Raw genomic sequence first — 15,214 nt, 5'->3', positions numbered from 1 at the left:
TGGTACACTCTACCACACAGCGTAGCAGATGTGTTTACTCTCCTACCTCCCTGGATAATAGTGACTCATTATTTGTACAAATCTCTAACACATGTTGTTGTGTGTAAGTGTTTTAAGGAACAGTGGGAACGAAAGGAACCATTTGTGCACCCACTCTCCTAATAGATAGCTAGATATAACCTTGATGAAATTAAAAATAAGCATTCAAAAAGTGAATGTAATACCAGCTTTTATATGGCTTCAATACAGCCCACACATTTCGCAATATTGTTTTTTTAATTACACCCTTCCTGCTTGGAACTAAAAACAACTGTAAATGTTGGCAGCGGAGTGGCCCTCTCTGTCTAACATGAACACTCCCCCCCCCCCCCTCCGCCTCACCGTGGGCCCCCTCAGCCATGAGGAGTGATGTGGCGTCCCCTGGTGGGAAAACGTAAAGGTCTCTGTGTTGGCAGCCGATCGCACAGCAGCTGAGACCAGACCAGCTATATTTACACATTCATAGCTTTGCCATTAGTAACTTTAAGCACGGTTATTTTAATATCGATCATTGCACATCAGAAATGGCACCTTATAAGTTTTACAACAGCAAAAAATATTCACATTTGACTATCAAAATGTCTGCTGTAGAGAATCCATTTTGAGTAATATTACTACGCAGACTGTTCACTGACTATAAATAGGCCGAAGAAGCATTAGCGGTTTAAAAAGTCATTATTGTTAATACACTGTTTAACTCATGGAGGAGGATTCGCCGAATGCCTCCTCATGATTGAAACAGCTCGAGATCAGTTCATGTGGAAATATTTATTTTAAAATTTCAAGTTTGATAACTTCACATGTAGATTTAAAATGCACACATGACGATCCATAGTCCATTCAAACACACTCCGGTGAACCACAATCCTCCTGAATAACTTGCACACACATTCTTCACTAAAGCTCATATCTCTTCATAATGAAATTAACGTGAAAGACAATGATGAAAAAAATATCAATAATGAACTTAAAATCTTAGAATGTAATGTTTGGCACTACAGTTATTTTGACTGATTTGTTTGGGGTGCAGCTGGAGACGCATTCATTGACAAATATTTCCAACAAACAAAAAGGTGAAGTGAGTATGGAAAAAGGTCCATATATGTAAAATGTCTTAGATTAACAACCCAAACAGTCTTTCACTTGTACTTATATCAACTTGGCAGCATGCACGGTATTTATAAAAACACCAAATAGGTCAAAAATAGAAATTGCACATTCATCAGTAGGGGGTCCGTCTGTGAGCTGTCAGTCCTCTCATTGTATGTTTGGTAACAAGGGAGAGAGCTGTCATGATGTGGTCACCCCCATCCCTCTCTCCAGCTCGCTCTCGCTCTCTCTCTCTCTCTCTCTCTCTCTCTCTCTCTCTCTCTCTCTTACTCTCTCTCTGTCCTTCGTCCTAAGCAGGTAAATGCCGTTTGAGGACATCCTTGGCGTTGCCAGGCAACATGTCGGGAAAGTTCACATCAAACTCCACCACCAGATCTCCTCTCTGCTCTGGGTTTTTGGGGAAGGGGAGACCCTGTCCGGCAACAGTCTTTCTCAGGCCAGGCTTGATGACGTCCGTGATTTTCATGTTACACGTCTTGCCGTCTATCGTTGACACGGTAACCGAGCATCCGCACAATGACTGCAAAGAAAGGAATATGGACATCAGGGTGAGGATGAGGAGAGGCACACAAATAACATCTAAATCTGTTTAATGGCTGAGATTAAGACAATGGTTGAAATTAATATTACAACCATACTACAACATTAATAAGGACATTTTATAATATTTAAATATATATAATAACATGGAAAATCAAAAAAGGTTATAAATAAATCACTCAAATTGGTGTTAAAATCAATTTACTATGATTCACTAGTTGCACAAAACTTTTATATGTATGAAATTATAACATCTACAACTCATTTCTTCATCTACAACTCATTTCTTTATGTTACTTTATGTTACTACAACTCATTTCTTTATGTTATTTAGCTCTTAATCATTATTGGGACATCATATGATCACGATACAATTGACCTCAAAGTTAATTAATGATAATTCAGCCCAATTATGAACACATTCTGATAAGTTTGTGTTCATTTCTAATAGTAGATGATGAAGCCCGACCAAGACTTGATGTCCAATAACAATATTGACATTTAAGTAAAATATCTGATACAATATATCAGAAATAAACACGTGACTGTGACATGAATTGTAATCAAGACGAGACATTTTTGAGTCAATAAATAACCTTGTCAGTGCTCTCTATAGCGGACAAACAATGCAGCCTGATGATGACACTGTTTCTAAATGACCTCAAGCATCTTGGCATTTCTGCATTGAATCGGTACTCTTTTGATACTTATCTTCCAATTCAAACGCCCACATGTTACATTTGTGATGAGTTATATCGGCTAACTCAAATGTGTGCTGCCAGTCTTGCTCTGCTTCTCGTAACATTAAGACAAGTTGTATCATTTAAAACAAAACGTGCTCAACATATTCATTTGAGGATTTCTGTACTGAACTTTCTCATAACATTTGTGATATTTTTATTTCATTGACGTATAAAGAACCACAGATGTTTGGACACCGAGAGGATTAAACAACTATTTGAACAAAATAATCTTAATTGAAGGTCCTCTTAAGAGCTTTCGCCAGAGCTTTAGAGTGCATCAATAGTCAGCAAAGTAGTCATTACTAGATGGAGTTTGTCAGTTGTCATCACAGGATAACAGGTGGTCAAAGCCTTTATGGGTGGGGAGGGGGGTGTCATGGTGTCAATACCTCTGTCTCTGTTTAAGGATTGTCTTTGGCATTGATTGGATTTGCTCTTGAGTCAAGATTATGTTGTAAAACTACAACTCACAAGCTCAAAAATGAACTTTTTTCAGAATATGATTATAGTCAAGAAAATACTGTTTCACATAGGATGGAGAGCTTCACTTCTTATAACAGATAAAAACTAATTACTGGAGGAATATAACAAGATTAAAAGGTGATTTAATATGTATCGTGTCATACAGATGCTTATTGTAAGTGGTCAGATATTCACAGATAAGGCAGCGAGATCTACCTCTGAGTGTTGAGGAGAGTAGGAGGAACCATACAAGTACATCTTGCACCGTGTGCACGTGGGCGGCCGCCGCCTCTCTGCCCTGCCTGTGATACAGCTCCTATTTCTCAATGTTGATGATCCACATTACATAAGTGCATTGTGTGTGTGTGTGTAGATCTGTACTATGCTCATTCAATACAACCAAGGAAAACAACTTTAGAGGCTATGGATTATCTATGGTTTATTGATTGTGTCTAGAGGCTGTTTAAGGTTTGAGTGTCGCAGCATTAAAGCAGCTCTCCCAACTAAATGTGAGCGTGTCCTGAAACTGCCCCCTGAGTGACTAATCTATCCATCAGACGCTATTATTACGAATACACTCAGACAAAGCGTGTGCCAGAATAGAAATCAGCTCACCTGTCTTAAGCTCACGCGCACTGGATACACAATGTTTGAACCTTCCCGCCTAAAGTGAGGATGTGGCTTGTCCTTGATGACGAAAACAATGTCAGCAGGAATGGTAGTGGCCGACTCGTCTCCCTCCCGCGGGAACGTGATCTTGGTTCCTTCTTTCCAGCCTCGCTTGATCTCAATAGTGAGAATCTTGTCCTCTGCTCGCATGGTCCTGCCATCCGGGTTTAGCCTTTTGCGAGAGATTTTCATCCTCTTGGTGCAGCCGTGGAAGACCTCCTCCAGGGAGACCCTCAGTTCGTGGATGATGGCCGGGTCCTTCTTCCGGCGCTGCTGCCCTCCGAGGCCGGCGTGCCCGTCCCGAGGGAATCCGTTCAGGTTGAAGCTGGTGAAGGAGCCAAAGGGGTCGTTTCCGTCCACCTCCATATCCTCGTCATCTCGCCCGTTGGCTTTACGCCCGAAGAACATCTCGAAGGGGTTTGAACCCCCGAAGAAGGTGGCGAAGGTGGCATGAGGGTCCCCGTGGAATGTGTAGGTGAAGGTGTTGCCCCCCTGTCCGTCAGCAGTGGGCCCACTTCCTCCCTTCAGACCTGGTGAGCAAACAGAGATGAATCATCCGTGATCATAAGATTGACACCAAGCTGTGGGAGAGCTTTCTGACACAAGTGATGATTACTCTGACAATAGGAATGTACCGATCAGCCGCACCAGACTTTATTAAGCAGATTGACGTGAGCTATGATGTGACCAACCCTTAATTAAAAACGTCAATTCGTCAACATGATTATAAAAGTCAGTGTTTTCACTTAGATTCAGTAGAATCTGTCACGACAGCTGGCTCAGTTTTTGGTGCCACAGCAATCCCTGGCCTCATGTTACTTCACTTTAAAACAATCTCAATGAGTTCAACACAGTGTATAGAGATTTTAAACTGATTAAAAAGAGATAACTGCTCTTAGATTGATCAATATCTTCCAAATACCCTGTGTTGAGATATTAAAATTGCACAAATCACAAATATGGATCGAAGTTTGCTGCATGTTTAAGGAAAGTCAAGAACGTGAGACCTTATTGGACAAATTCAAAGACTTAGATGCACACATTACAGCAATTTTTGAGACTTTACTGTAGTCAGTCTACTCAGGTAATGGGTTTGTCAAACAATAGTGTATTTCATCACCAAAAAAAGCACCTATTTAGCTTTACTGATAGTTGCATGAGCCTTTAAAATGACCATATAATACACATTTCCATGCTCATATTTTAATACTTGTCTTTTCCTGCACACCTTTTCCATGCTTTACTGTTCAAAAACACCATGTTTCATTTACAGAGGTCCTTTCTGATGATGTTCAGCTTGTAAACTTTCTTATATTAAACAGTTGAAATGAATGAAAAGCAGAGTTCTACCTTTTAATCAAGTCTCTAAATCAAATCTGTGGTATTTTCTTCTCTTTCTCACATCAGACATACTTCCCACCCATAACCATCTGGACTGAGAATTAACCCTGTATGTTCAGATGCAACACTGCATGTGAAAACACATATCTGTACTGAAGGGCTTTGGCATGATTTCTATTATAACACCTTTAATATTAAGAAAAGTCTGATGGAAATGATGACAGGGCTTTATTTCTCTTGTACAGGGGGTTTATAACTGCAGATTCAGTGTAACACGATGATCTTTTAAGGTAAAAATGAACAGAAATGTGCTGAACAGCTGTTTTTTTTTGCAGGCCTTCTGTTGACTTGAATTAAAGCCAGCTGTATTTTACATCCAATAACCATACAGGCTTTATAATGGTGTGTTGGAGGCCAATTAAAAACCACACACACACACACACGCACACACACACGCACGCACACGCACAAGTAAAATAACAGACACTGCGATAAATAAAACACATTACCTTCCTCTCCATACTGATCATATATTTCTCTTTTCTTTGGATCACTCAGGACTTCATATGCCTCGGCGATTTCCTTGAATTTCTCTTCGGCGGCTGCAGATTTATTCTTGTCTGGATGCCATTTCAGCGCCTGTTTTCTATAAGCTTTCTTAATATCCTCATCTGTAGCTCCTTTAGAGATCCCGAGCGTTTTATAGTAATCTTTACCCATTTTTCACCCTTTTTTCTTTCTCCCCTTTCCCCCGCAAAATGACTTAAACCACAGGGTGGTCGGTGGATCAGCAGTGGAGCAGATTCAGTCTGGACTAAAACACAGAGAGGAGACGCAGACAGACACACGGCGCAGGATGAAGACCATTTAGAGCCAGTTAGTCAACGCCGTGGACCCTCTGTTATTTATCCGGGACTGGATGACCCTCTTTAAATAGACACATCTCCCTCCCCTGCAGCCACAGCCACGATGTCAAGTTCAACACAGCACAGTGGATTCTGGTTCCGGTGTTTGAGCTCCGACAGGATGAGCTGACAGCGGAGCAACACTGCGTTATTACAGCTGTGGTGCTGGTGCTCAATGTTTGGTGCGGGGACCCCCAGTGGTCCATTAGGGAGCTCCAGTGGGTCCCCTGCAAAAAGAGGATCTATTTATTTTTTACTATAATAGCATCAATAACCAGGGTAGGGAAAGTAATAGATTACTAGTTACTCTATTTAATATGTGATAAGTGATGTAACTATTTCAATTACTTAATCAAAGTAATGTAACTCATTACATTTCATTATTTTTCTAATTTTCTAACCAATGTTTTCAGCTGTTCCCCATTAAGCACCAAAATCTAAGTTCAGGTGTTTTTCATGGATACTGACATGATTTATAAGGGAGATCATTTCTTATAAAGCAAGGTTAGGGTTAGGGTCTCTCATTTGAAAATGTATTCATTAGTTCATGTACATTTTGGAATAAAAAATAAAGATATGTTAAGAAGTATGGAATGGGCTTAATTGGTACTGTGACCATTTATTTACAAAATATTGATTTTAAAGAATTGAAAACAGCAATATATGTATTCAGTAACATGTTAAATATGAACACAAGAGGAAAAACCCCTCCTGATTAAAGTCTTAAAGGTCTGACTTCAGGTGTAACCTCCTTTATCATCATCAACATTGTCATATGTAACTGTAACAGATTACAGTTACATTATTTATTTTTGTATTAAATTACATGATAGCGTTATGTAGTTACTCACCTACACTGGTCATAAGTAAAACAGTGACACAATATATGAACTTCCATTAATCATCTCACAACCCCTCACATTTACCTAGTGACCCTTTTTGAGGGGTGCGACCCCAAGGTTGGGAACCACTGGACTAAACTAGCTAACTGTATATAAAGTAGTAAACTAGCTAACTGTATATAAAGTAGTGTAAACTAGCTCCACTTCCAGCAGCTACAACAGTAACATGCTGCTCTAACGCTGATGTTTCACTATTAATAATCTAATGATGTCATATATAATAATAATATATCAGTCAGAGGGACCAAACCACTACTTTTACTGTAATACTTTAACTACATCAAGCTCATAATGTACTTTTACTTAAGTTGGATTTTTCATGCAGAACTTTTACTTGTAAAGGAGTATTTTTACTTTCTGTATTAGTACCTTTACTTAAATAAAGGCTCTGAATACTTCTTCCACCACTGGCTTCCTCTACAGTACCTCAGCAGTTTATGAAATACAGGTCTGAGGGGCATCATCATAATAATACTTGTACTTTTACTGTAATACTTTAATTACATCAAGCTCATAATACTTCTAATTAATTAACTTCTACATTTACTCATGTAGGATTTTTCATGCAGGACTTTTTCTTATAATGGAGTATTTCCACATTGCTGTATTGGTACTTAAGTAAAGGATATGTCTGTCTCTATGTGTGATATAAGTCTTGTCTGTATAGTTTCACTATAATTATGATAAATATGACACATACTGGTGTTATTGTGAAAGCTCCGTTCCCTCTGTGTTCGACCTCACTGTGTCTAACTTGACACTCATCACTGGCATCCAGTGGCTCTTTCTAGAAAGCAAATGCTGAGGCACGTGACGTCACTCACTATACCGGGGTGCTTTACACATCCTCCAGGTGAGGGTGGCAAAATAGTCCTGCTCCATTGTCTTTTATGTAAGCTATGCCAATGACATCATCATCGTCACCGAAATGACAGCTGGAGCCTCAGTGGGGAAAAAATACATCAATCATACAACCTGAAGGACTGTCATGAAACCATGACTCAGGAAACCACGTGTGATATAAAGTTACTGTAGATAAGTGCTTTTGGTTTCCACATAAAAAATAAATCATTATTGACCAAAGTTAGTATGACAAGTACAATTTTAAGGTACTTTACTGAAGTACTTCTATTATATTCCACTTTATATTTTTACTTAACTACATTTCAGAGGAGAATACTGCATGTTTTACTCCACTGCACTGATTTGACTGAGTAGAGCCACTAATTACTTTACACATGAAACACTTTCATTCATATCATCTTACAAAATATGAAGCATAGATAAAAATGGCAGGCACTATTTTAGGCAGTTAACATTTGCTTCAGCTCAACTATCTGCAACATTAAAATGATACTCATGTTAATGCACCAACAATAATAATCCAATAATTTATGATAAAAAAGTATAATAATATAAACTTCTGAAAGGGACAATTTAGCAATGATGGGCATGATGTGAAACTTCATATTTTTATATAATGTGGTTTAGATCAGATTTAACTGAACTTGTGATTAGTCCCTATATTTAGAACCACAGGATAAGAAAAGTGATTAGTTCCCAAAAAATTGGTCCCAACTTGCAGCTGTGTATTAACTCTGCTTTTATGTTTATTACCGAATTGATTCATTTATACTTCTAACACTCTGAATAAGGCTTTGTACCGAAACACATAAGCATTTCTTCTATTGTGATATGAGACAAATAAACAAGTAAAATGTGAAGGGTTTTTTTTTACATAATAAATAGTAGTAAAAATCTTGAATGTAGGACTTGTATTAAAGTTTTTGTACATTATCATATTGCTAATTTTACTCAAGTAAAAGATATGAGTACTTCTTCCATCACTGACCAGATGATGAAATGTAGGAATGTGAAACTCGTGTGAAATGTCTTAAATCACATGTGACTGCATCATGTGAGGTTTCATCATCATCATATGTGAGAAAAAAAGACGTGATAGTACATGTGAAAACACAGTTCTTATATGTAAAGTCTACTTTACATGTAAAATCTCTAAAACATGTGCCTTTATGTGAATTTTCACATGTGGAGCGATATGTAAATGTGCTTCATGTATGATCAATTCATGTGATAACAAGTTGCATAAATGTTTTTTTTTCTTTTTTTGTAAATGCATTTTTTCAGATAAGTTCAAAAATAAGAAGAAATTAAGAGGAAATAAAAATAATTAATTGCAGAATATTAATATTATCCTTTTTTTCTTGCATGTTGGACCTCAGTAAAGTTAGAAAGTTTTACTCTAACATTTTCATAAAAATACTCAGATTATTTATACTGTATACACTCACATATATATTTCTTGCATTGTCATAATTTCTCAGTGTGTCTCTGGAAACTCAAATAGAAGAGAGCAAAGTGATGGCTGATACTTGTGGTGATGATGTTGACTCCTCCTGCAGGTACAGCGCCACCTGCTGTGCTGTAGACGAACTGAGTTTTGTCTCTTGCTGCATTGTGAGTTCAGTCAATGAGTCATCGTCAGTGCGGAGCTGCAGGTCAGACATATATCGCTGATGTTTATCAATACATTAACTGACCTGCAGCAGGAGACACAGACGTCACTTCTTCATTTTTTAAGCTTTATAAATCTCTAAACAAACCATGGATCAATTTCGCGGTTTGTTTGTCAAACTGGATCAAGACAAGGATGGATTCATATCTCTGTCAGAGCTGCAAACCGAGATGAGGAAGCATGGGATCCTGTCAACGGATGGAAAGGTCCAGGTAATGGTTTGATTATGTGGCTTTTTTTTAATAATATGCCAGACTATTCATTCATTAATCTATTCATCAACAACAAACCTGCTAATTAAAGACTCATTTTTCTCTCATACCAGAATATAATTGATTCTTATGACAAAGACAAAGATGGCCTGCTGGATTACACAGAGTTCCTCAGCTACATGATGGCCAGAGAGAAGAAATGGAAAATATACTTTCATGACCTTGACAAGAACAAATGTGGTGAGTGGTCAGATATTATTACTACTGTTACTACTACTGCTATTTATCAGGAAATACACAAGAAAACACTACCATTAACTGACTGAACTGAAGCTATACATGTTCTTTTTCTCCTTTAAACAACACACTGTAGATATTCATTCTTTGTCACCTTGAAAAACACATTTTACTGCCAAAGTGAAAGCTGACCTGCAAGTGTAATATTTGTTTATGGTCCATTGTAGACTGTAAACTCTTTAGTAGTGCACTCAGTGACCGTTGCCCTTGTGCAGTTTACACCTCATGCACTATAGTCCTCACTATATAAATGCTTTCTTTGACTTTTTGCAGACAATAATTGGAAGTAATTCTGTGCATCTCTTTTCTGATCAGGAGTGATTGACCAGGAGGACATCATATGTTTGTTTAAGGAGTTAGGAGTGGTCTTAACAAAGCCGAATGCAAAAAAAATAATACAAATGTAAGATTTTTTTTAATTGCCCACTACCTCATATTGGATTTATTGCTGCATTTGAACAAAAACAAACCAAAAAAATCATTACAGTTGTGTCGGATTCAAACTGAGCTCATGTTAATCATTCACAATCATAAACAGCTCTTATAATGTAACGAGTTTGGCATCGCTGAACAATAAGGCATACTTATAGTTCAATAGGTTGATGAGTTATAAGGTAATAACCATATCTGTGCTTACACATCATAATGTAAGTTAAAAATCAGGTTTCTGTTGTCAGATTGTGAGTTCATATGAAAGTTGGGATTCATTTTAGTCTACAATGAGCTGTTCAGTCCTCAGTCGTCTAACTTAGAGCTAAAATCATGTATTAAGGATTTCCTAATATTTGCTGACTCGATAGCTTATTGTAATTCGAAAGACTTTTCCTTTTCACTTTATAATAAGCCTTCAAGTCTGCAGTTTTATTAATAAATGGTTTGTAACCTTCATTTTGGGCTCACTACCTGACAAAATAAAGGTTTATTTTCTGCATTATGATGACTTATTACAGCTCTGTAACAGATTAAGAAGCTGTTAATCGTTAACAGAGACGTTACAGACAGCTGTGAGTCGTGTTATGTCTTTTCATAAAATGATACTATAATCATACTTTAGACACAGTTTGGACACAGGATATAAAACTAACTTTATTTTGTGTTAAAACAAAATGCTGATATCCTGATTATTTGCTGTTGTGTTTGCTAACAACAACAACAGGATGGACAAGGACAGTTCGATGACAGTGGACTGGGATGAATTCCTGCATCATGTCATCCTCAACCCTGCGGATAACATCGGGGAGCTGGTGTCCTCGTGGAAACACAGTCTGGTAAGAGCCGATAGAGTCACTATCATGTTACTGTAGGAACTGCAGGAAATGCTTCTTCTTCTTCTTCTTCTTCTTCTTCTTCTTCTCCTCTTATCCTGCCTGGTGCATTTCCTCCAGTGAATTCTTCCCTGCACACATGTGACACATGTGACATTTTACTTTTTAACATATTCATGATTTATACCCTTTGTATTTCTTATTGTTTGATCCTAATTTATCTTTTAGCACAACTTCATTGCATTTCACTACACATATTACTTGTGTGTGTTGCAAATAAACTTTTGAATCCTTCCACATGCACTAAGAGGACACATACACAACTATAGGGGTACTTGCGTCTTCCAGAGGTGGAGTTAAACCTGTCAAATATTATCACTTATCCACATGCTGCCTACTTAAAGTAAGCAGGTATATTAGCACAGTAATTAAAAAGGGAGTAACTAATGATGTATTTAATAACTTCGCTTGTCCTCCTGCAGGTTTTTGATGTGGGAGAGAGCCGTGCGATGCCCATCGAGTTTCCTGAAGAGACGTCTGGTTTTGGTGCATGGAAGACGTTTGTTCTCGCAGCAGGTCTGGCAGATGCTGTATCCCGAACTGTGACGGCTCCCATCGACCGCCTCAAGACCCAACTTCAGGTCAGCTTGGATATATGTATATGTTTGATCCCAAGAACATGTTACTTACAACATCTGGTTTTATGATGATGCTCAGTGGAAAAGTAAATTAGATAAACTGGATATGCAAAACACAGATATAATAATCAAGGAAAATGACATGCATGCTGCTGGCTAGATGTTTCTGACATTGTCAAGTTCTCACTCAATGTTTTTTTGTGTGTGGACAAAACCTGACTCCTCAGTGCCACAGAGCTCCAGTGTCATTCAGAAACAAAACTCATTAATGTGCCAAACACTAGATGACGTGTTCCTTCATTACTATAGTGTACTATACTATATACACTATATCTCATTAAAAATCCAGAATCTATGAATATGTAATTACTGTTCATTCCTCTCATGTACAAATGTGATTCTGCATGAAGCTAAAACATCTGAGTGAAGGAACAAGAAGAAAAACACGTCTTTAACTTTAACTTTGTATTTTCATGATGATGTTATGATTTGGAGTCACTGGGTCACATGTCATGGAGGCTATTGAAAAGAAGTCCAAAAAAGGAAAGAAGTGTCTCATTTGTCCAGTGTAGTAATACAGTGTGGTATTGATTTGGAGTCAGCGGGTCACATGACAGCTATTGACAGCTATTTAAAAAAAAAATACATTTCTCATTAAAATATTTATATAAAATTGACAGTTTATTGAGTTCTGTGTGTAAATAACATATTACAAAGAGGACACCACATTTTTCACACTCTTTACTCTTGAAGCATGTGCATGTGCTTTATTTCTATGCTGTTAGTTGTCTCAGCTTCACATTACTTTACTTTTATCACAACTGGCTACAAAAGAGATTCATGAGGAGTCTTGTATGCTTCGTAGGTTCATGGATCCAAGGCCTTCTCTCAAGGCTTTCAGGAGATGAGGACAGGTGGTCTGCGGTCCATGTGGCAAGGCAACGCCGTCAACGTGCTGAAGGGAACACCGCAGTCGACGCTTCAGTGTCTCATCTACGCCCAGGTGAGGTGTAGCAGCCCGTCGCTAATGTATGAATAATTAAAAAACGGTTTCCTGTTTCTAATCGTCAAGCAACACTCAGAGTTTCTCTTGTCCGTTCAGATGAAGATCTACACCCAAAACAGAACCCAGGAGGCTCTGACGGTGCAGCAGCGTTTCGGTTTGGGTTGTGTGTCCGGTGCCGTCGCTCACGCTGCCTTCTACCCTTTAGAGGTATCAGAGATCAGTGGCAGGTCTGAGTACTTCAACATTTGTGTCCTGTGATGTTACTACTTCATACTGTTACTATTACACTTGAAAATGACTGTTTATAAGCCAATTGGTCATTATTAGATTGATTCTGATGGCTTGGTTTAATAATTGCAAACAAATGAGACCTTTTCCAGATGTTTTGGTAGCGTCTCACAAACCTCAGAGCCCATGTTTCATATATAGCGTTGTCTCAATAAAACAAACATCATGGCTGTCTCCAAACACAGCCTGTTTTTAACTTTATTAAATAGGTTAAACATGCAAGGATGGAGATTTACACCCATTTTATCCTCCTTTTACATATGTTTATTATGTGAATGTCAAATGTACGGCTGTACCGGTGGTGGGTTTCCAATGCCACATAAAGATAAAAACTATCAAAACTTGTGAATCACATAGACTTTACTTTTCCTCTTTTTATTGAGTTTTTAGTGTGATCTTAATTTACAAAATAATTACACTACTAAATGATACATTAGGTATATAAAATATGATTCACAAAGCTGTGTTAGTCTGCAGAGTAACCAGTTATATGTTTAACAGTAAAGTCTTACTGTTAAACATATTTTTATACACTTTTGATGTGTGTACTTTGATCAGTTACACAAATACAATCTATGAAACAAATAAGTGTCATCTTGCCCCAATTAAACAATCAATCCTTCCATGGAAGTTTTCAAATTTTCCCTTCATACTTCAGTTAATACAGCAAACCATTATTTAATTAACGATTGACTTCATTTGAATTATAAGTGATGTGAGATGTTGTACTTTTTGGGCTTTGCAGTTCATTTAAAGAAAATCTGCAGCAAGTTTTCATTTATTTTAGCACAATTAGCATTAGCAACATATTTTGAAATCAGAGTAAATGTCAAATTTGAGTAAGTATGAATGCCTTGAATTGTCCTCATGTGTATTTTGACTATATGCAATCTTTAAAAGTGTGTTTAATGTATCAGTGGAGATTTACTTACCAATCTCTGTTGTTTTTTAATCTTTCCTTCAGGTGTTGAAGGTGAGACTGAACCTGCAGCAGGTCGGCACCTATAACGGTGTTGTGGCGTGCGCCCGATCCATTTACAGACACGAGTCTTTGTCTTCGTTTTACAGAGGATTCAAACCCAGCATCCTCTGTATGATCCCGTATGCAGGTGTGGAGTGTGCTGTTCATCAGGTGAGAGAGAGAGCAGCACTCAAAGATCAAGTATGTGTTTAATTGAATATTTATCATGTGGTTCACTGTTTGGTTCTTATTGCAGTCGATCATGAACTGGGCGAGAAGTGATCCGGCCTACAACAGCGACTCCAAACTGTTTTTCTTCAGTTTTGTGGCCTTTTCTTCTGGACAAATTACCAGTTACCCGCTGGCAGTGATCCGAACTCAGCAGCAAGCCAAAGGTAACATTTGCATTTCATGACATATTTTGGGATTATTTGAGGCAATTTGAGATTTTATGTTTTACTCATCGCCGCTTGTCTTGGTTTCCAGCTTTCTGCTCAGATTCACGTTCCACCTCAGGCGTACTGCAAGGACTTCTTGGGATATATGAAAGACGTGGAATTAGAGGATATTATAATGGGATGGGAGCCAGCTTCGTTAGGGCTATTCCCTGTGCCCTGATAAACTACACTTTAACTAGAAAATTTGAAGATCTGTTTTCCTCAATGGAGTCTTGAGATTTAGAGAAGAGAACAAAGACAATGAACTACTAATATTAAAGGAGTGTTGAAAAATAACTGGAATGCTGCAAAAAGGCTGAAAGTTAGTCTCTGGATACAAGTGTCAAGTCTGCCTCTCTACCTTTTAATACCTCTGCAGCTACAAGCCTTTTTAAAACTTGGAGTTGAGTCAGTATTTCACCTCTGACCAGGAGCATGAGGCCAACATGATGCAGTATCTAAACACAACACACCTCACAGAGTAGTGATACACTGTTGACTTGAAATATACAAATGTGACCAAATGTAATAATTGCCCACTTGAGATTGGACTGTGTAATTTAGGACGTGTTGCAGAGCAGGCTGTCTAATAAAATGTTATTTTGTAAGAGGTTTCAGACATCTTCTTTTCTATTAATCATAAAACAGTGGTTTCTTTGTTAGTTTGGACTAAATGTGTCTTACAGATAAACGTGTAATTCAGCTTTTTCCAAATCAAGGCAGATGTGGGCTGTTCTCAAATTATATGATCATGTATTTGAAAGTTTGTCTGAAATGAAGTCAAATCAATTAGATGTCTTTTAATGTTAGTCTTTTTTGCTCAGTCATCATATTTAACTTTCTATATTGACAGAAAGACGTAT

General features: G+C 37.8%; 2 protein-coding genes across 2 annotated transcripts; one reads left to right on the top strand and one right to left on the bottom strand.

The window, feature by feature from the left end:
* Positions 1 to 1,438: 1,438 nt before the first annotated feature.
* Positions 1,439 to 5,624, bottom strand: dnajb4 (DnaJ heat shock protein family (Hsp40) member B4). Its single transcript, XM_053330187.1, has 3 exons — positions 5,414 to 5,624; positions 3,510 to 4,093; positions 1,439 to 1,669 (listed from the first exon to the last, which is right to left on the bottom strand). The coding sequence occupies exons 1-3, from the start codon at positions 5,622 to 5,624 to the stop codon at positions 1,439 to 1,441; spliced, it is 1,026 nt and encodes a 341-aa protein (XP_053186162.1).
* A 3,712-nt stretch (positions 5,625 to 9,336) lies between these two features.
* slc25a24l (solute carrier family 25 member 24, like) lies at positions 9,337 to 14,588 on the top strand. Its single transcript, XM_053330184.1, has 10 exons — positions 9,337 to 9,459; positions 9,573 to 9,699; positions 10,072 to 10,159; positions 10,913 to 11,024; positions 11,504 to 11,662; positions 12,525 to 12,662; positions 12,762 to 12,872; positions 13,918 to 14,085; positions 14,171 to 14,309; positions 14,401 to 14,588. Exons 1-10 carry the CDS (start codon positions 9,337 to 9,339, stop codon positions 14,586 to 14,588), a joined length of 1,353 nt encoding a protein of 450 aa, XP_053186159.1.
* The last annotated feature ends 626 nt before the right edge of the window (positions 14,589 to 15,214 follow it).

Source organism: Scomber japonicus, chromosome 12 (genome assembly GCF_027409825.1).
Source record: "Scomber japonicus isolate fScoJap1 chromosome 12, fScoJap1.pri, whole genome shotgun sequence".
In the NCBI taxonomy this organism is placed as follows: Eukaryota; Metazoa; Chordata; class Actinopteri; order Scombriformes; family Scombridae; genus Scomber; species Scomber japonicus.
This window is presented reverse-complemented; position numbering and strand designations above follow the sequence as displayed.